Source organism: Rhea pennata, chromosome 1 (assembly GCF_028389875.1).
Source record: "Rhea pennata isolate bPtePen1 chromosome 1, bPtePen1.pri, whole genome shotgun sequence".
NCBI lineage: Eukaryota > Metazoa > Chordata > Aves > Rheiformes > Rheidae > Rhea > Rhea pennata.
This window is the reverse complement of record NC_084663.1, coordinates 122,110,713-122,129,702: the sequence shown is the minus strand read 5'-3', so window position 1 is coordinate 122,129,702 and position 18,990 is coordinate 122,110,713. Positions and strand designations below refer to the sequence as shown.

General features: G+C 43.5%; 1 protein-coding gene across 2 annotated transcripts; it reads left to right on the top strand.

Moving 5' to 3' along the window:
- The first annotated feature begins 1,846 nt into the window (after nt 1-1,846).
- Nucleotides 1,847-15,388, top strand: SIK1 (salt inducible kinase 1). Of its 2 annotated transcripts, XM_062599352.1 has the most exons (14): nt 1,847-2,031; nt 2,205-2,438; nt 3,293-3,409; nt 5,909-5,972; nt 6,136-6,297; nt 6,568-6,692; nt 6,805-6,928; nt 7,926-8,149; nt 8,396-8,545; nt 9,193-9,315; nt 9,564-9,786; nt 10,603-10,878; nt 11,424-11,655; nt 12,447-15,388. In XM_062599352.1, the coding sequence occupies exons 2-14, from the start codon at nt 2,286-2,288 to the stop codon at nt 12,862-12,864; spliced, it is 2,391 nt and encodes a 796-aa protein (XP_062455336.1). In that variant the 5' UTR covers nt 1,847-2,031; nt 2,205-2,285; the 3' UTR covers nt 12,865-15,388. The 2 variants fall into 2 exon arrangements, with proteins under 2 accessions (XP_062455336.1, XP_062455346.1); XM_062599362.1 differs by lacking the exon at nt 1,847-2,031 and having other exon boundaries at nt 2,142-2,438.
- The last annotated feature ends 3,602 nt before the right edge of the window (nt 15,389-18,990 follow it).

The following is an 18,990-nucleotide window of genomic DNA, read 5'->3' as shown; positions in this document are numbered from 1 at the left end:
CCATATATTTACCCCCCTGACAGAGGATGGCATAGCAGGCCCATGACCTAGGTCATACCAGTGCCTCCTTGTAAGAGAATCCTTGTTCCACAGGATCTCCAGCCTCTTTCCCACTTGCATTTCAAGGCCTGCAGATTGCCAGTGTACCTGCTCACCACAGAGAGGCACAGGGACAGTGTGCCATTCCTGCACGAATGTATGCACTTGTCAAGCTAAATAGTGCTTGGGGATTTAATTTCAGGCCTGAGGCTTCAGGTGCTGTTTCCCCATCTACTGCTTCCAGCAGAAAGAGCGTGCAATGTACCTGACCTTCCAAAGGCTTAGTGCCCAAGTTACTATGGGTAGCAAAAGCAATATAATTCATTAGTTAAGAGAAGCAGATAAAGTCTTGTTTGCTTTCCTGGGACATCGTGATGGATCTTTCTGGAATGCACAGATGACACAGTGCTCACGTATCACGTAATCTGATTTATATAGACCACTACATTTTTCCCATCATAGACGTCATTGTAAATTTACACTGACTGATGATCAGCTTGCTTTTCTTACATGGAGAGTCCCTCTTGAACCCTTTAGAGAAGTCATTCATGGACCCTAAGGAGACTGTCAACCACCAGTTACACAATTGTCTCAGTTGCTTGAGACCTTCAGCATGAAGGACAGAGCTGTAGATCTTCCATCCAAGGCATCATCTTATTTCAAGAAGCCTGGCAAATCCAATTTGTCTGTGGTAGCACAATGCCCTGTAGGGAAGGCAAGGGTTACTGGCCAGTGTGCAGTTAGACAGGCTTGCTATGTTAGGTGTACAGCCTCCTGAAATGGTCGGGAGCCCACCTGCCAACTGGGTTACAACTGGGATTACCTGTCAGAAAAAAGGTCTAGGATGGCTCTAACAGAGATTAAGTCGAGTAACAGAGGTGCCAGCCTCGACATGCCACACAGACAACTGGATTCAAACCTTGTCTTCATCTTGGCCCCTTACTGTTTCAAGTCTAAGCTGCTGAACGCTTGCCCCCAGCCCGTCTCCCACTTTACAGCTAACAGCAGGCCTCGGGAGGTGCCTCCAGCACCCTTCCAGCCTGCTGAGGCTGGCTCCCAACCAGCCTGCTTCAGCCTCTGCCTGCAGATGGGCCGCCCCCGCCGGGGCCTCCCTTCCAGATGGTTCGGGGGAATCGCAGCGCAGGTGCAAAGCCTGCATGGCTGCGGCGCCGCAGAAGCGCAGGGCTGTGCTTAGAGAGCCTGCTTGGCTTTACTCCTGCTTCCCCTCGTGTGCGCGCCCCCAGCCACCCGGCCTCCATCACCCCCAGAAACCTGCCGCAGCCCCCTGCGAGGGCAAGGCGGCTCGCTGGCCCCGCACGGGCCCTGCGCCGGGCGGCCACGTCCCGAGCTGTGCGCTGGGACTAGCCACGGCGCGCCGGCCACGCGCGGGTTAACGGCCGGCGGCGCCGGCGGTTAAGGCGGGAGGTTGGGCGCGCCGGCAGGGGGCGACCCGCGCCAGGCGGGACGCGTCACGTGACCCCTGAGCGCTCCCTCCGGGCGGGGGGGAGGGGGAAGCGAGCAGGGGACCCTGCTGCCACCTCCCTCCCTCTGCCCTGACGTCACCGCCCCTCCGTCTCCCGGGCGACGGCTCCATCAGCGCGCGCGTCAGCGCAGCCCGTTCCCTGGCAACGGCCCGGTGTCTCGCTCTCCTTCAGCCTCGCGCCTGGGCGCGCGTCGCTCTGGCGTCAAAGTGACGTCAATGGGCCCGTCTCGGCTTTCGGCGGTGGGCGGGGGGAAGAGGCGGAGGGAGGGCGGGGCGTGCGTGGCGGGCGGGCGGCGGGGCGGGGCGCGGCGCGGAGGGGAGGGCAGGGGAGGACGGGACATCCCGCGCGCTCCCGCCTGCCCCCCGGCGCATACCCACACCCACCCCTCGCGCACGCACTCACTCACTCACTCACGGGCACTCGCGCACCCCGCGACGGCGGCGGCGGTGGCGGCGGCGGCGGCACAGCTCGGCGCGAGCGGCCGCGGGGAGCGCCCGCCGCCCGCCAGGTACGGCGCCTCGGCGCGCGGGCAGCGGCCGCTCGGCGGCGGCGGTTGGGGCGGTTGGGGCGGGGCGGGCCGGCAGCGGGCGCGGAGCGGATCGGCGGGGTGGGAGCCGAGCGGCCGCGGGGCCGGAGCGCTCGGGGCTGACGGGGGTGCGTGTGCGTGCTGTCTCCGTGCAGGTGCGAGCGCCCGGCCGCCGCGGGCAGCGCCGATGTTCACTTCGTAAGCGCGGCGTGTCTTGCCCACCACCCGTCTAAATCATGGTGATCATGTCAGAGTACACCTCCGTGCCCGCTCCGAGTCAAGCCCAGCAAAGGCCGCTGCGAGTCGGGTTTTATGATATCGAGAGGACCTTGGGGAAAGGCAATTTTGCGGTGGTCAAACTGGCCAGGCACAGAGTAACCAAAACGCAGGTGCGTACGGAGGCTGGAGTTTGCTAGGGGTATGGTGCGTTAAAAAGCATGTTGTTTGCTGAGCTGGCAGTGGCGAGACGGTTTATCTCTGCAAACATAGTAAAATAAACTGATACTGAAGATGAAGAGAAAGGCGGAAAGCTATGCAAAGTCCAGTGGACTGGCGAACTTAGCAAGGTTTGTTGAGTATACAGCAGTAGTTGATGCGGCTGTTCTTGGGAACTTAAAGTTTTCCTGGTGTATTAAATAGAGCTGACATAAAATTAAAACAAGAATATATTAAAAATAACATTGCTAGGTGTTGTGATAGCTTCATTGAATTATTCAGCCTTAGTTTACTAAGAGTCCAGCAAATTAAGGACCTTTTGTAGACTCTAGACAGGCTTTTTTTTTTTTTTTTTTTTCATGCGGTGTATGTGTTTCAGACACACGGATCTCTTAATGTTTAATCTTTCTGCAAAAGCAATTTGTTAATGTACATCAGCTGTTGTTCCTTTTGCAATATCTGTTGAAATCGTATTGGTCACTGTAATAGAAAATAGTCGTTTAGAAGAAACTGTTTCCCGCTAGCCTGCGATGGATTAAAAGATTTACTGAATTCTGTCTAGTGCTAATTTTTGCAGTTCTCTTTGCTACCTTATGTGTAGTCCTTCTACGTAGAAAAGAAAAATAAAAACATTATGTGTTGTGAATTTTGTGCAGTTCAGAAAAACGAAATCAGCTTTGTTGAGTCTGTACTTTTGAGTCTACTTTATCTGGATTTTTATGAATTTATAGGTTTTTTTTTAAGAGATTTTTACAGAAGGAGTATCTGTTTTGTAATATCTGGGGTTTTATTTTTTTTTAATCCACAGGTTGCAATAAAAATAATAGACAAAACGAGGTTAGATCCAAGCAATCTGGAGAAAATTTATAGAGAAGTTCAGATAATGAAGCTTTTGAATCACCCCAACATTATCAAGCTATATCAGGTAAGAGATGAGCTTTCAAGTGCAGATAAGATGTGCTTGTGCTTTTCTCCTGCACATGATTTACATCGAATGTTTGTAGAGAAAATGTATATTTAAACAGTTTTTAAAAAGTAGACTTATAATAAACTGGTGTTTTTGAAAGACTTTCAACAATCTCTGAGTAAGTTTCTGGTACATTAGACAGTATTGGCAAAGTGCTCTACAGAACTTACAAAAAAAAACAGACTGAAGTTTGCTTCAGGGAGAGGAACTGAGTACCTGTCCTTCTTTGATTAACTTGTCTTTCCTGACTCCCCATTTTTTCTAATTTAGAACACTGGAACATCTTACTTTAACAGGAAGACTTAGGCTCATGTAGTGTATCACAGAAGCAAGTGCAAAAGTTGCATTTACCATCATTGCAAGGGATTAAAAAAAAAAACCCACGATCAAACAAACCCAGTCAGTCTAAGTACAATAAATAAATAAATAAATAAATGTTTATATCTTAAGATCTGTCAAAAAATAACCTATTTGGTTATTCTGTTCTAGTTTGCATAGTTTTGAAAGGGAATTTAAAGTAGCTATTGCTGTAGAGCTTCACAATGTGAATTTTGGTTTAGATTTGTTCAATTCCTACAAGTGGTCATTTTTATCAGTAAGAACTAATTAATATGCGGAAAACAGGATCACAGTGAGTAAGGACTGCTTTGCAAAGTCTAAATATTTAATTTAATTAGTATTTGGTGTAATTTCCTCTTAATCATCTTAAATAGTGCCATGTGAATTTAAAAAGATGATGTATCAGAGTCTGACTAGACCTGTATAGAAGAGCATGAGGGGAAAGGAATGGATTAAGAAATGAAGCAGCAGGTCTGAAATTCTGTGTGGAGTAATAAACCTGATATTAAAATTATACTGATAATAGTGTTTGTTAACTTTAATCAGTCTTTTTTATTATTTTTTTTATGTGCAAAGTTGAAGAGCCAGTAAGACAGGTGCTTAGGCAAGGCATTATTTTTAAAGACTTTGACACATATGAAGTACTTGAAGTACTTGATATTTATAGTATTAACCATCATAAGAGAAATTATTCTGCAGTAACATTTGACATCATTATTGCCCATAGGGCAGTATAAGGTATACAGAAGCATTCTAACAGTTCTGTTGTTTTCATTTCAGTGGAATGATGTGAGTGAAAATACTACTTTGAAGCTTTTATAGAAGCAGGTTAAATTCCATCTAGTTGAACCACCTCACTTGATTGAGCAAATGACGTTGGTAGTGGACCATAATTTCTTTTCAGCAAAGTTTCTTCTCTTTGTTGTTGTAACTGATGCTTTACCTGTTTGGTGGAGGCTGAGAAGCAGGGATGGAATTAGATGACATACCAATGTAGGGTGTGTGTTCTTGTATTATTTCATCATTGTTTTAGTTTCAGCACAGCGTCTCAATTTCATCCAACTGGCATCTTTCCCAGAACACTTTCCTTCAGTTTTGTAAAACTGGGAACCTCTTTTCCTTTGCTCCTTGTTTGTTTATTTTTCTTTTGTGTCCGTATATAGTTGTAGTGAAGGGAGGACAAGAGTCTTCGAAAAAGGTTGTATGTTAAGAGTGCTGGAAATTAGGGCCTTTGAAGTAGCATTGATAGTTGTTTAATTTTTAGTATTATTTTTTGAAAAACCTTTTATGAGCCTTCTGCCTCCAAAACAAAACATCAACACCTTGAGCATCCAGTTTCTGGGAAGTGCAGCATTTGAAAGATGTACCATAGAAACTGAAGAGAAATTTTGAAATACTCAGCTTTTATTTATTTATTTATTTTTCTTCTATTGACATGCTCTATTTTGACTAAATTTATCACACATCCTTCTGTGGTATTTAAATCAGTATCAGATGTATTCAAAAGTTGATAATAGATTGATAGAACTTTTGGCTATGTATAAGCAGTTGTTGACATGCATCAAGTGCTGCAGTTGCACAAACAGCAAATTATTGTTACTTGCCTCTCAGGCCTGCCATAGCCCTGGTCAATACCAATTGGGAGTGGGGTATTGGATGCTACTATTTTATTTGTCCAAGTTGCAAATATTTCTCCTGATCTGAGTACCTGCTAACCTTGAAAAAAGGAAGACTTTAAACTTCAAACGTCTTTGCATGTACAAAGCATGCCAAATTAATTGTAAAACTGTATGTATATATATGAACATAAAATAATGCAGGGATGTGTATAAAAGTATTGAAATGCTTATCAATTATCTTAGGGAGATTAGGTGGCATGGTATGGTGAGAAGAACAAGGTCATGGGAAGCCATTGTATGTTTAGGTGCATATACATTGATTTGTTATCTTTTTTCATTAGCAGTTTACTTGGAAAGAATATTGCGGTGCAAAGTTAGATGCCAGCTACTGTGGGAAACAAAAATTGAACTGATGTCTTTGAGAATACATTTTTTTAAAAAAAGAATCAATCTATAGAGGTGTGCATTTTTTAACATACCCCCTCTTGTGTCTTGACAGGTTATGGAGACAAAGGATATGCTTTACATTGTTACTGAGTTTGCAAAGAACGGAGAAATGTTTGGTAAGCTCTCCCTACTGAGGCTATCAATCCTTTAGATTTAGAAACCACTGTTTTGTTGTGGTCCTTCCCAAGTAATATATATCCTGATCAAAAACCTGCACCTGCAGGATTATGAAAACTTCCTCCAGATGTTTCTAATTCTCATGCCTCTTTTGTATTGCAGATCATCTGACCTCCAATGGACACTTAAGTGAAAATGAAGCGCGGAAGAAGTTCTGGCAGATCCTTTCGGCAGTGGAATATTGTCACAGCCACCATATAGTGCATAGGGATCTCAAAACAGAGAACCTTCTGCTAGATGCTAACATGAATATCAAGTTAGCAGGTAATAATAAATGCACAGTTACTCTATGAACAACATCAGGCACATAGTCAAATTCAGTCTCCCTAGATTCATGCTATAGATGTATTGTAACTGAAAATAATAGTTACTGATATCTCTCCAAATTTAATCTCTATTCAAAAGAGAATAGCTTAAATGAACAGACAGAGATGACAAGCACATCTGCTCCCTTCTCTCTCTTTTTTTGCTACTTCTGAAATGTTAATGTCTGTTTTAGTGATGTATCATTCCAGACTTTCACCTTTGTTACAGACTTTGGCTTTGGAAACTTCTACAAATCAGGAGAGCCTCTCTCCACTTGGTGTGGAAGCCCACCTTATGCAGCTCCAGAAGTTTTTGAAGGCAAGGAATATGAAGGACCTCACCTTGATATATGGGTGAGCTTGATATTACTTAGAAATTGCACTTCACGCTTTATTAGGGTCTGCAGTCTTTCATAATCATTGCTTCTACTGGAATGATTCAGACTGTGCTGTTTTTTGTTGACAGAGCCTTGGGGTAGTGTTGTATGTTCTTGTCTGTGGTTCTCTGCCTTTTGATGGACCCAATTTACCAACTCTGAGGCAAAGAGTGCTGGAGGGGCGATTCCGCATCCCTTACTTCATGTCTGAAGGTACTTTTTTCAGATCCTTAATGTTGAAAAAAAAAGAAAGGGGGGCTATGAATAAAGGGGTGATTAGGAAGGAATAGCTGTCATGTTCCTTCTTGGGGCAATGACAGGTGGAGATGGTTTTATCACTTTCTTTCTTGGGTATCGAGTAATTTCTGCAGGGCAGCACTTACAGTTGATGGGATGGTTGTACATATTTTCTTTTCTGGTATCTGCTTTATGGTGCATCTAAAAGGCTGTCATTTCTTTTCTTAGAATATTGTTGTGGATGAGAAAAATATTTGACTCCTTAGCTGGAGAAATACCCACTTACAAAAGGGGGGGGGGGAAGTTTAGTGAGACTAATCTGCAATACTGAGATGGATGTAATTCTAAGAATATTCTAACTATGCAAAAGGGGTACATTTCAGCGTGGCTATGCTGTCAAAGAGAGCAGAAATAGTGAGGTTTAGCACTGTTTCTTGAATACTTACACTTGAACAGTCTGGTAAGAAAAGGAACGAAAGAGTATTATCACCTCTCTGATGATTTGGATTCAAAAACAATTAGATGCTTCTCTCTCCTGAGACGAAGACTCTCTTTTGAAGTCTGACCTTTACCAGTTTTAGCCATGAGCAGTATGTGCAGCTCAGGAAGTTGTAATGACTTGGTTCTGGGCTAAATTCTGACCTATTTCAAGTGGATTTAGTATCAGTAAACTGCATCCACTCAAAGCTAGTTCTCCTACAAAGTGAAAGGTTACCTGAACTCTGCTGATATCCAGTTCAGGCTTGTTTCCTGTAGTGACATGTTGGTTTTATAAAGTATATGTAAACCTCTTGTGATTTTGCTGCTGCTGGTTTTGACTGTGTGGTACTAAGACCTGGCATCAGCTGCTCAGAAACTTAACTTCTGTTTTCGTAGACATCAGAAGTAGTGTTACTGGGAAGGTTTCTTAGCAGTGACCTGGGGCTGGACTTTTATTTTTACTCCTTGCTCATGCATTTTCTTTGTCATCCAGATTGTGAAACACTAATCCGACGGATGTTGGTCGTGGACCCAACCAAGCGAATAACCATTTCCCAGATAAAGCAGCACAAGTGGATGCAAGCTGACCCATCTCTCCAACAGCAGCAGTCTTTGTCCTTCTCCATGCAAAACTACAATTCTAACCTAGGTGACTACAATGAACAGGTCCTTGGAATCATGCAAACACTTGGCATTGACAGGCAGAGAACTGTTGAGGTGAGAAGTGCTTGCCCCTTAGATACTTCCTCAGTGACTCTCAGACATCTGATGTTGCACTTGTGTATGTTGTTCAGTCTTGATTCAGTGTCATTCAGTGTCAGCCTTGATTCATTGTTATAAAATGTTCACTGATCTGGGTTTTTAACTTATTTTTAAGTGTGTTGTTATGCAGCCTTAGTGATGAGTTCTGGCTGTTGTGTCCTGAGTTATCCATAACAGCAAGGTCTTCTCAATGTCTTCTAGTCTCTACAAAACAGCAGCTACAACCATTTTGCTGCAATTTATTACCTGCTCTTGGAGCGCCTCAAGGAGTATCGAAGCAGCCAGATGTTGAGTCGTCCAGCAACTGGCCGTCAGCAAAGGCCAAGGAGCTCTGACATCAGCAATGTTGAGGTAAGGAAGAGAACTATTTCCCTGGAAGGCTATGTCTTTTGGCGCTCTTCCCTCCCCTATTCTTTCCTTTGGGAAAAAATAAGATGGTAACTATGAAATTTTTGAGAGTCATTTCTGATCTTTGCATCCTCTAACCAGAGGACAAGGCCTACTCTTCTTCAGCAGAAGGCTGATTAAATACTAATGGCCCATTTCTTAATAAGTGGCTGTAGATTGTGATCCAAAGAATAGTCTGCCTCTGGTGCTGGTCACTAGTGAGCCAGAGGATTAAGTCTGCCATGGAAATTTGCCCTCTCAGGCATGGTTCAGTTGCTCTTCTTTGTTACACATCCTGTAGGATCCTCAGAAGTATCCTTTGAGTTAGTTTTTATGTTTTCTTCTGACATTTCCTTTCTTTTCCTCATCCACTTTAAAGGATGCTCTGGATGCCTTTTCAAATTACACTTCCAGTTTAATCGCCTCATATAAGAGAAGGAGCTTTGTGTTTGTGTAGGCATTGAAAGAGTAACTCTGCTAATTTTGATGGAATGTGCATGGAAGAAGCTTGCAGGGATAGTGTCTTTGAAATTCCTTGAGCTGACAGTGTTTGAAAACTCACCTGGAACTGCAGTATACATGATGGCTTCTGTGGGTCTTTCTGTCTTCAGATGTCTCAGGATGGTCTCACTAGTGAAACCCTGCGATCATCTCTGCTTTACCAGCAACATCAGAGCCTGATTCAGCCACCCTTGCAGGCAGAAATGGACTGTGACATGAACAATCCATTACAGGTTGGTGTTCTGAGCTAAATTGTGTGCAACTTTTTTTTTTTTTTTTTAATTGTTCTACTGATCTGAAACAGTCACAATTTCTGTTGTCCTCTTCCTTGAATCTTTTGTTCAGCATTTGGGTATGGTGTTGTAGTAGCCTCTCAACAGTATGCATGCTGAAGACATGCCAGAGAACTATGTAGAGGATTAACAAGTAGTGCAGAAATAGGGTGAAGGGTGCTTCACCTGTGAACTGACATGTTTTGCAGCCTGTTTTCTTTCCTGTGGATCCCAACTTCAATGGACTTTTCCGGAACCGATCCATTTCCCCCAACAGTCTACTGGAAACCACCATTAGTGAAGAAGTAAGGCAAGAGAAGGAATTGGAGGATGAAATTAAGGCATATGACCCCATCCGCATCCCTAACAACACTAGCAGGAGGCACACACTGGCTGAAGTCACCACTCATTTCTATCAGCATGCCCCTCCATGTAAGTAAGTTTGTGAAGAAAGAAGGGTGTCCATAGCTAGAGGGAAGGGACAGAGGAGGAGCGCGGTGGCAGACATGCTCAGAGAACAATGTGCTGATTTTTGTCTTGACTGATGTAGACGAGCCCCGTGGTCTGCGCTCTGCCTTCTCTGATTCTCAGTTGGTTAGAGCACAGTGCTAATAATGCCAAGGTTGTGGATTCAATCCCTGTACGGGCCACTCATTTGGGGATTGGTCTAGATGATATCCAGAGATCCCTTCCAACCATACCAATTCTATGATTCTGTCTTACTGTAAGTAAGCATAGATATTCAGGAAGAGACACTGCACTGTTGTATTTCATCTAGATCATTTTAGAAAGAAGCATTCTCACAAGCAGGACATAACCCATCCCTGCTTGCTTTCACTGCCTTCTATTGTATGTGGGGCCTGAGTTTAAAAACAATTTACCACTAACTAATATTTGGTACACAACTAGACCCTTAAACTAAATGAAGGAGTCTTGTTTTGTGAGTCTTTTTTGCTCCTTTGTCAGAGATATTATGCTAAAGAAGCACTGCAGGGCCTGATCTAGTATAGCCCAGTGGTGCTAGAATTGCTGGCAGAGGACTGCTGGCCGGGCAGGAACCCAAACTTAGCTTATTCGTTCGTGACCCCTTGCTGGAGTCAAGCTTTGCTATGACACGAGTTGCTGGAAACCTCTGTGACTCGCAGCTGTTCATTAGTGCCAGTGTGGGTGGGCAGAATGCTCTGATGTCATGTTTGTTTCTTCCTGTGCTCATCTTGGGAATGCTCTTTTTCTCCTTCCTCTCCGTAGGTATAGTCATTTCCTCTTCAGCAAGCCCCACAGAAGGAACTAGTTCAGATAGCTGCCTTACTTCGTCTTCAAATGACAGCTCAGTGACCTTGAGCAGTTGTTTGGCAGGTCAAGTAATGATGGGGAGCCCAGCTGCAGCTAGGGTGACATCACCCTTCCTAGCTTCCCAGTCTGACGCTCCGGTGTTACAAGCCCAGGGCTGCATGGGAGGTGCTTCTCTCCTGCCTGTCAGCTTCCAGGAAGGAAGGCGAGCATCTGATACCTCATTAACTCAAGGTAACTTCTACCTTGCTTTATTTCCAGAGGTTTACACCCTTCCAACTGTCATTTGGAAGGGTAGCAGGCAGGGACACTTGCTTGCCTAATATTAGTATTATATGGGAGCTGCCTGAGTACTCTGCCTCTCATAATCATGGTCCCTGAGGAGGGTGAAGTTCCCTGAAGAAGCTGCCTAGATGAGAGGTTCTTGGATACTGATTCAGCAAGCCCATAAAGATATTCCTCCTGATGTGAGTGGGACTGCAGCCCCCCTTTCCTGCTTCCAGAAATACAGACTGCACATCATGGTTTCTGGCAGCGATCCCCTTAGCTGTGCATGTGTCCATCCACACTAGAGTGGAGTCATCCCAAGCCCTGTTCTGTTGCATAAGCTTTGCATTGGCTGTCAGGCAGAGAGGTAAACGTGAACTGAAGAATCATGGCTTTTAGCTTAGTTTTCATATAAATGAAGGCGGCTGCCCAGAAAGGTTGATCTATAAAGTAGGCTCCCAGGCAAATGCTAAGGAGGATTAAAGTGCGTTTCTTTTCCTCATGTCCCACAGGCTTGAAGGCTTTTAGGCAGCAGCTGCGGAAGAACGCTCGAGCCAAGGGGTTTCTCGGCTTGAATAAAATCAAAGGCTTTGCTCGGCAGGTGTGTCAGTCCTCCTCATCTCGAGTAGCAAGGAGTGGCATGAGCCCTTTCCAACACACACAGACAAGCACCTGCATGTACAGCAGCAGTGGAAGTAGCAGAGAGGGAAGAAGCCTCCTGGAAGAGGTGCTACAGCAGCAGAGGTGAGAAGCTGGCTTGGAGATCCGTTGTTTCCATTTGAGTTGCTTTGCTGGGGGTCAGTAGAGGAGGAGTAAGTACAACAAAAGAGGTTTGTGATTCTAGTCACTGGGAATTCCTTTCTTATCTTAGCTATGTAGCAGCAGATAAACTATTTAATTTCCTCTGTGGCTCCCTGTGCTGGGAAATGTAACACAGGGCATACAGTTCGACTCAGAAATCATGATGTCCAAATACTTGGAGGTTGCTGAATTGAGAAGCCCTTGGTACTGCGGGAGAAAACACTTCTCCCCTTTGCAGGCTGTATTTTTCTTTGTTAGTTTTGGGAATGCTTTCTTTCCTCCTCTGCCTCCTCCTGTAATTTTCCCATGACAAGGAAGTGTAAGACCTTGTAATTTGGAAAAGTTACAGCCCACAAAGGAGGCAGAGTTCCAGTGGCCTCACATGTCATGTGTGGTGGCACCTCTTCATTCCCATAGAAGTGAGATAGAAAATTGAACTTCTGGTTTATCTGCATGTGTTGTCCCTAGAACATCTATTATTAGCAGGCCAATTTGTGACTAGGTAACTCTTGGTTACCTACCTAACTCTCCCTCCCCAACATGAGGAAAAGCCAAGTGAAAACACAGTGACATGGGTGGTGGTTGTTTTTAATTGCCCTGGCTGGATAAGGAGAGGCTTGATGTAGAGAAGGAAACAAAGGGGAAAATTATTTTTGAAGGTAGGGGCAAAAAAGGAGGGATGAACCAATCTTAGCAATGTAAGTTAACCTCTTCCACGCTTGGATTTTATTCAGAATGCTCCAGCTCCAGCATCACCAGCTACTGCAGCCAACTTGTCCCCACACCTCCCAGACATCTGTAACAAATGGCATCCCTTCTGATAGCACAGGCACCTGCAAAACATCAAATTCGCTTCTGTTGTCAGAGCTGCAAAGAGAGAACTCCTTTGAGCTCACCTTTGGTGGCAACAGCCAACTGCTCCGACCCCATTTCTTTGGTGTAAGCGTGTCACCAGTGTCCTCAGCAGCTCACCTTCTAGACACTCACCTGTATATCAGCAGCAACGTTTCTCCAGTCAACACCACCTTCTCTCAGCAACAGAATTTCTCTGCTCAGTCTCCAAGCTATGATGCTGTCACTTTGCAGCATGGGGATTGTGAAATGGAGGACCTGACTTCCAGCCAACTAGGGAAATTTGTTCTGGTCAAATGAGAGCCCTGACTGCTACAGCTCACGCTGCTCTTTTTGCAAAGAACTTTCACCACTGTTCCATGGTATGTGTGGCTGGGTGGTGTCGTGTGGATGAGCGACTCAGAAGCAATAAATTTTGAAGTATTGTGAAGAGGCTGTCTGGCTCAGAAAGCTAGCAACTTTACAGAACTGAAACAAGCAATATGTATGTCTTTTTGCTTCTACTATTCTTGCACTGAACAAATATGAATAGAAACTGATTTTTTCTTTTTTTTTTTTAAGAAAAAATAATGATGGGGAAGATGGGTGGGGCTTTTGTGGGGACAGGGAGGGAAGTGGCTGGGGAAGAACTCTTTGGTACTGTACTCAAGACCAATACAGCTCTGCTGTTATGCAAGATTAGCAGCTGTCAGTAGTGGTGAACACAGCAGGGAGAGGCTTTTCAAAGAAGGGACCAGAGCCTCCCTTTTTCACAATATTCATTTATGGGTTTGTGAAGATAATTACCTCTTTTAAAGAAAATAAACAAAAAACAGTGGCATGCACCATTATGCATTCATTCATTGAAGACACAAATGGAAGCATTGCCATTTGGGGTTATTTTATTTTATTTTAGTTCAGTTAACATTCATTTTATTCTAAAGGAACCAACATCACTATCCTATACCTCCCCGATATATATACTTCAAATGAAAACTGTGAACTTCTTGATTTGTCAGCTGGAAAAACTAAAAGACTGTTCTAATTAGCACAGAAGAAATAGTCTCTTGAAAATATATCCCTTTATATCAAGTTCCAAATTACATAGTATCTGGTCTTTTTGGGGGTGGGAGGGTGTTTGTTTAGGCCCAGTGTTGTGTGTGTATAACTGTGCACACACATGCATGTATTTTGTTGGTTTAAATCTTTAGAAATTGTTTTATAAATGCTAAGTTTTTTTCATATTCCTGCAGAGGCACTGAGGAGGGAAGCGTTAGTATTGGCAGGGTGGTGGGAAGGGTTTTCTTTTTAAAAAGCCCTCATGAAGGTTGCCTGTAAAGATGCCTGAGAGGTATTTCTTAGTGCTGCACATTTTTATTTTCGCTGCTAATTATGTTTTATGCATTTCATTATCAGGGTCCAAATAGAACTGACTCTTGGGGAAATGTGCAATATTGAGGTTATAATTATATACTGACAAAGACAAAAGGAATAGGCTAGAACAGAATTCTACTCAAACAGAGTACAGGTATTTCTGAACAAAACTGTATTAAAAAGCAAGTAAAACAGCACAATCTTCGGGTGTTTGTTTATGGTTGCTTTGTTTTTGGCATATTAGCAAAAATAAAGTTTTGGATTAGGTGTTTTTATGTATGGTTTTTAATGCTGTATATGTATATAAATAGGAAGCAGAAAACTATAACACTAGTTATTTTTTATATTTTGTAATATGCTTATATTGTGTTTCTGGTATAAAACCCTCTGCTAAGGCAGAGCGTGACTCCTATTGGCATCAATAGAAGTTATGCTTGGGTATAGAGGGGAGAACAGACCATGCCCCTACAAAAATTAATAGGGTCGGGTGTTCAAAATTTGGAAGCAGGTGAGCAAACAGTGAGCCAGCTTGACCAGAAGTTACCGTTCAGATGTCAGAAAATAGTTTCATTCTGTCTAGATGTGTAAAGGACCCATCTCCCTGGTTTGACACAGGGTGCCTTCAAGTTACCTTGGCTTCTTGCAACTTGCAGTATTACATCTGCAAATAATATAGATACTTCTTTTTTAAAAAAGCCAAAGATTGACCACGTTAATTAGTGGGAGGGGGAAGGGTTGAATATGTCGTGTGGCTCTGTCTGTGGCTCTCCATAAGCGACCTCTTTATCTGTGTGCAATACCTGTGTGTCTGTATAGGTGCATCTCCAGCTTGCCACTGCTGCTACATAGTGTGGAAGCTTCAAAATGAGAAAAATTACTTGAGCTGAATTTCTAAATGATTGGTGCCTTGCAGCAGAGAAAACACCAAAGTTTCATGCTAATTTATTGTGGTTTAAGAAAAACATTGTGGGAGATGACCAGAGGGGAAGATGAGGAAAAACTCATCATAGAGCAGCAACTGCCTTCAGTTTTGTAAGGGATAGCACAGGTACTTAAAACACAGAATTGTTTCCTCTTCAATATTCGTTTTGTTTAAACACCATGGATCAAAAGGCCACAGATCTCTTTTTGTTTCCTGTCCTAAGCAATGACAAGCACTTTACTTTCATAGTATTTTTTTTTTCCTTTTCCAATTGCTGTAGAACCTCTTTGGAATTATTGCTGGAGCAGAAAGAGGTCATTGTAAAAAGTTTGAGGTTTTTTTGTAGGTATCTTTGACAGTGCTGTTCTGCAGACTGCAATGCAATAGGGTATTTAAAGACACTATGTGATTGGTTTAATTAAGATGTATAGTTTATTTTTTATCATGACTGAACAATCATTTTATTTCTTATGTTTAAATGAGGTGTACACCAAAATGATTAGTTGATGTGTTTTATTTAATATTTAAATAAAAAATGTTTTAAAATTATTGTCCTGCGTATGGTTCTGTGAAGTATTTTTTTCCTGGTGCTCTCCACAGTGTAATATCAGCTCAAGATATATACATACAACTTGCATAGGTGAGACTCCTTTTAAGCCTAAGTCCGTAGGACATTACTGACACTTTCTATTACATTACTAAATGAAGAGGAATGGCTAACTCACAAATCTGATAATGGGATATTGAGCCTTTCACTGGTAGGCAATCTGTCTGAATCTAACCAAAGTCTGTAGTAATCGGGTTATAAAATCTGACAGTAAACAAGCTCTACAGAGCAAAAATGGTCAAGACTGGTTCGATCGTTACCAGGCTGGGGCCTCTGCTAGGTCAAAGTGACCTCGACGGGGTGCTTATCTGGTAAAGGCAGCGTTGGAAAAAGCAGAGAGCAAGAGAGATGAAAGAAGGATTCCAATGAGGGTTTTTTTCACCTTAATTAGAACCTTCCAAATATAAATCGAGAATTTTAAAAAAGGAACTTTCTGGAAAGGTACAGGCTTAAATAAGCTGGGAGTACATGTACAGCGCAGGTTGCACTCCAGCACAGAGATGCTTTGGCTAGCTCTGAATAAGCTGAGGTACTAGCTGCAGCCTCACTGTGCCAACATTTGCAGCATTGCCTTGGGCACTCTCTCTCGGAGCAGGTTTGCAGCTAATCTGGGCACCTTTGCGCTGTGGTGGGGCTGCACCTTACCTCTCGCAACAGCAGTTGCCTTTGAACTGAGCCGGTGGGATTGAAGCTAATGGAGATGTTATTTGCCGAATGGGGCCTAGAGAAGAAGGAGGGAGTGGCGAAAGGAGGGGAAGAACAGGATTGGCAGGAAGCTGACAGGAGAAGGGGCCTGCGAGACTGGCCTCTCTGTGCTTCCATGACGGTGGATCAACTTATCCTAGATCCCCAGTCTCTTCCCCAGTTTTACTTCATTTGCTCCCTTTCCTCTGAGCCTTGGCTTAGACACAGGCAGAGGAGTCTCTGCTGACTTAAACAAAAAGTTGGTGTGCTGTACTGGGAGGTGAGACGGCAGGGGATCACTGCATTGCTGGCAAGCAGCACACTAGCTACAGAGGGATGTGTAACGTTGTCAGCTCTCGGACAGAGACATGGATAGCTGTAGGTTGTCTTCTGCATGGCCTGAGCACAGGACTTGAGTGATATAAAACCTTGTATTTTGCATATGCAATGAAAATGAGGGTGAGAAAGGAGTTCACCTGCAAAGAAACCCCCAAAATATTTGCAAGCTCCAGCTTCACCTGCTGCACTCACAGAAAAAAAAAAAAAAAAAAAAAAAGATTTTTTTATTCACAACAAATAATGTTTGGTTTGAAAATCTGCTATCTCAATTTTTTATTTTCACATCCACATATCTCACTTTGAAGGAGAGGGGAAACCACTGATGGGGCAAATCTGAAAAATTAAAGCAAGTGCTTAGGAGCAACCAGAGATAATATTTGCTTATTTTGTGATGGAAAGGAGTTGGTTGCTGAGCTGGCAATGGCAGAGCTCTGTACATATATGCCATGACTCTTGAACTGGTAGCAGAGTCACGACTGTTCTTTTGTGTTTTGTTTTCTGCAGGACTGCATCCAAACTTAGGATCTTTGCAACTATTAAAAATCATGGTGGTATTTTTAAATCTAGCTTGTAACGTGAACTAGTTTAAGAATAATCCTAACTGCTGTTTTCAGCAAGGTTCTCAGCGCATTATTTTAAAGAACAGTAATTCCGAGAAATATCAAAAAGTTGCTTCCTAATGAAAAGAAACAAGTGCAGCTCTATCAGCTTTCACTGACATAACGGACTCTTGAGTACAGAGGAATCTCAACAGGACCATGATTTCTGTGAAATAGTAGGAAAAACGAGAAAAAAGAAACCCTGAAACTCTGGACTCAGTTTCTATGTGCGCACCATTTCACTCCTGGTGCTGTAGTCACTGCCTTTCCTCTGAAATCTGTCTCTGCTCCTCTTTACCACATTTGTTTTTGTCTTCAGTATCTTCAGAGATGTTGTTTTTCTTGACTTCATTTCTCACATTGCAGCTTGGTAGCTAATTCCTTTTCCTTTCTTTTCCAGTCTGGAGTTGGTGCTTCCCCCCGCTCCCCCCATTTCAGAAGGAACAGATGCTGGCAAGTCTAACACGGCTCCAAAAGTAAATGAGCAAACCTTCCCCCCCCATTTTCTTTTTAAAGGAAGTACTTAGAGCTGGCAAGAGATGCTAGACTGGTAGCAATGAAAAACACAGGCTGTTTTTGCATTGAGCAAGTCAAGAGCAGACACCAAGCCAAGCCCTTTAGCGTCAGTATGATCAAGCCATGGCAGGGAGTGAGTTGTCCCTCTCCCGCTCCCCTCCTGCAGGTGATGGATGACTTGGTCCCCAAACCCATTACGTTCTCCCTCACTGTGCGAAGAGAAGTAGTTACACCTTGGTAACGTAAGGACTTCCACTTATTCAAAGGCATCGCCGTTTTATCTTGGCCTGTGTCAGCTGGAAAGGAGAAGTGGCAGAAGGGAGAGCATTTGAGCGTACAAAATTATGGTGCATGAGGTAGAAAGTGATCGGCACTTCCGTTTTACTCATCCTACAATGTGAGAATAAGGCACACTTCATGCAATGAAGAGAGAATTAATTTAAGAAGTAATAAAAGGAAATATGTGCCTCAGGAGGGCATTGCTTCAAATACAGCTACTGGCTTATTTCATGACTGCTAACTACTTTTGTGGTGACAGTTAAATCAATGATAAAGGTAATCCAGTGTCATGATTTATGGATTTAACAGAGCATCTATGGGAGGTCAAGAAAGAGCTCGTCTTTGGTACAGACTGCAAGGGGCATGATAATTTTTTAGGACAGAAATGCCTTATTCTGCAGCATCAGATGGAGGCCATCAGATGGAGCATTATATATTACCCCCTACCAGAGGCAAGACGTTATGGGAGGTAAACAAACATTATGATCACCTGCAATAGATCCTAGGTTCCTAATACAGGTCTTATATTATATACAATACAATATCCAGTGATACTGGCCCAAACCAAGGGTCCAGCAAAAGTAGCTTTTTTCAGAAGCAAATGCTTAGGAAAAGCATGTAAGGGCAGGGCAAGTATAACAAGATCCTTCAGTAGTATTAGCAGCTCAGTTGTGAGCGAACTGTGGTTAAGCGCATTCCTCAGCGGCATCTGGGTCATTGTGTTTAACAGCTGCAGATGGGTTGAGGCTTCAAGAATTTGGCTAACCACTTTTTGAATCCTTCTGTTTTCTTGGCCTCCAGAGCATCCTGTGACAATGAGTGCCATAATTCAGTTTTGCTTTGTGTGAAGGAAGTACTTCCTTCTCTCTGTTTTAGATGTGCAGCCCACTAGACCAGTTTCTGCCCTTTTTCCCTTGTGTGAGACAATGAATGATGCTTTCTTGTTCAGTTCTCCAGGGTGCTCGTGAGCTGATAGGACCCCACTCACCTCCCTTCTCTGTTGAGGTGACCAAGCAGGAAAACACTAGCGTGGTTAGTCTGCATGCCTATGGAAAACATCCCACACTTCCATACCATCTCTTGTCTATCTTCACTGAGCTTCTACATCCTTTCTAGACTGACTGTAT

What these genes read in the sequence shown, in the direction of transcription:
- SIK1 (XM_062599352.1), top strand. Translation starts at nt 2,286, where the DNA reads ATGGTGATCATGTCAGAGTACACCTCCGTGCCCGCTCCGAGTCAAGCC. An exon ending in CCCTTACTTCATGTCTGAAG is followed by an intron (nt 6,929 to 7,925) that starts GTACTTTTTTCA and finishes TTTGTCATCCAG; the next exon opens with ATTGTGAAACACTAATCCGA. An exon ending in ACATGAACAATCCATTACAG is followed by an intron (nt 9,316 to 9,563) that starts GTTGGTGTTCTG and finishes CATGTTTTGCAG; the next exon opens with CCTGTTTTCTTTCCTGTGGA.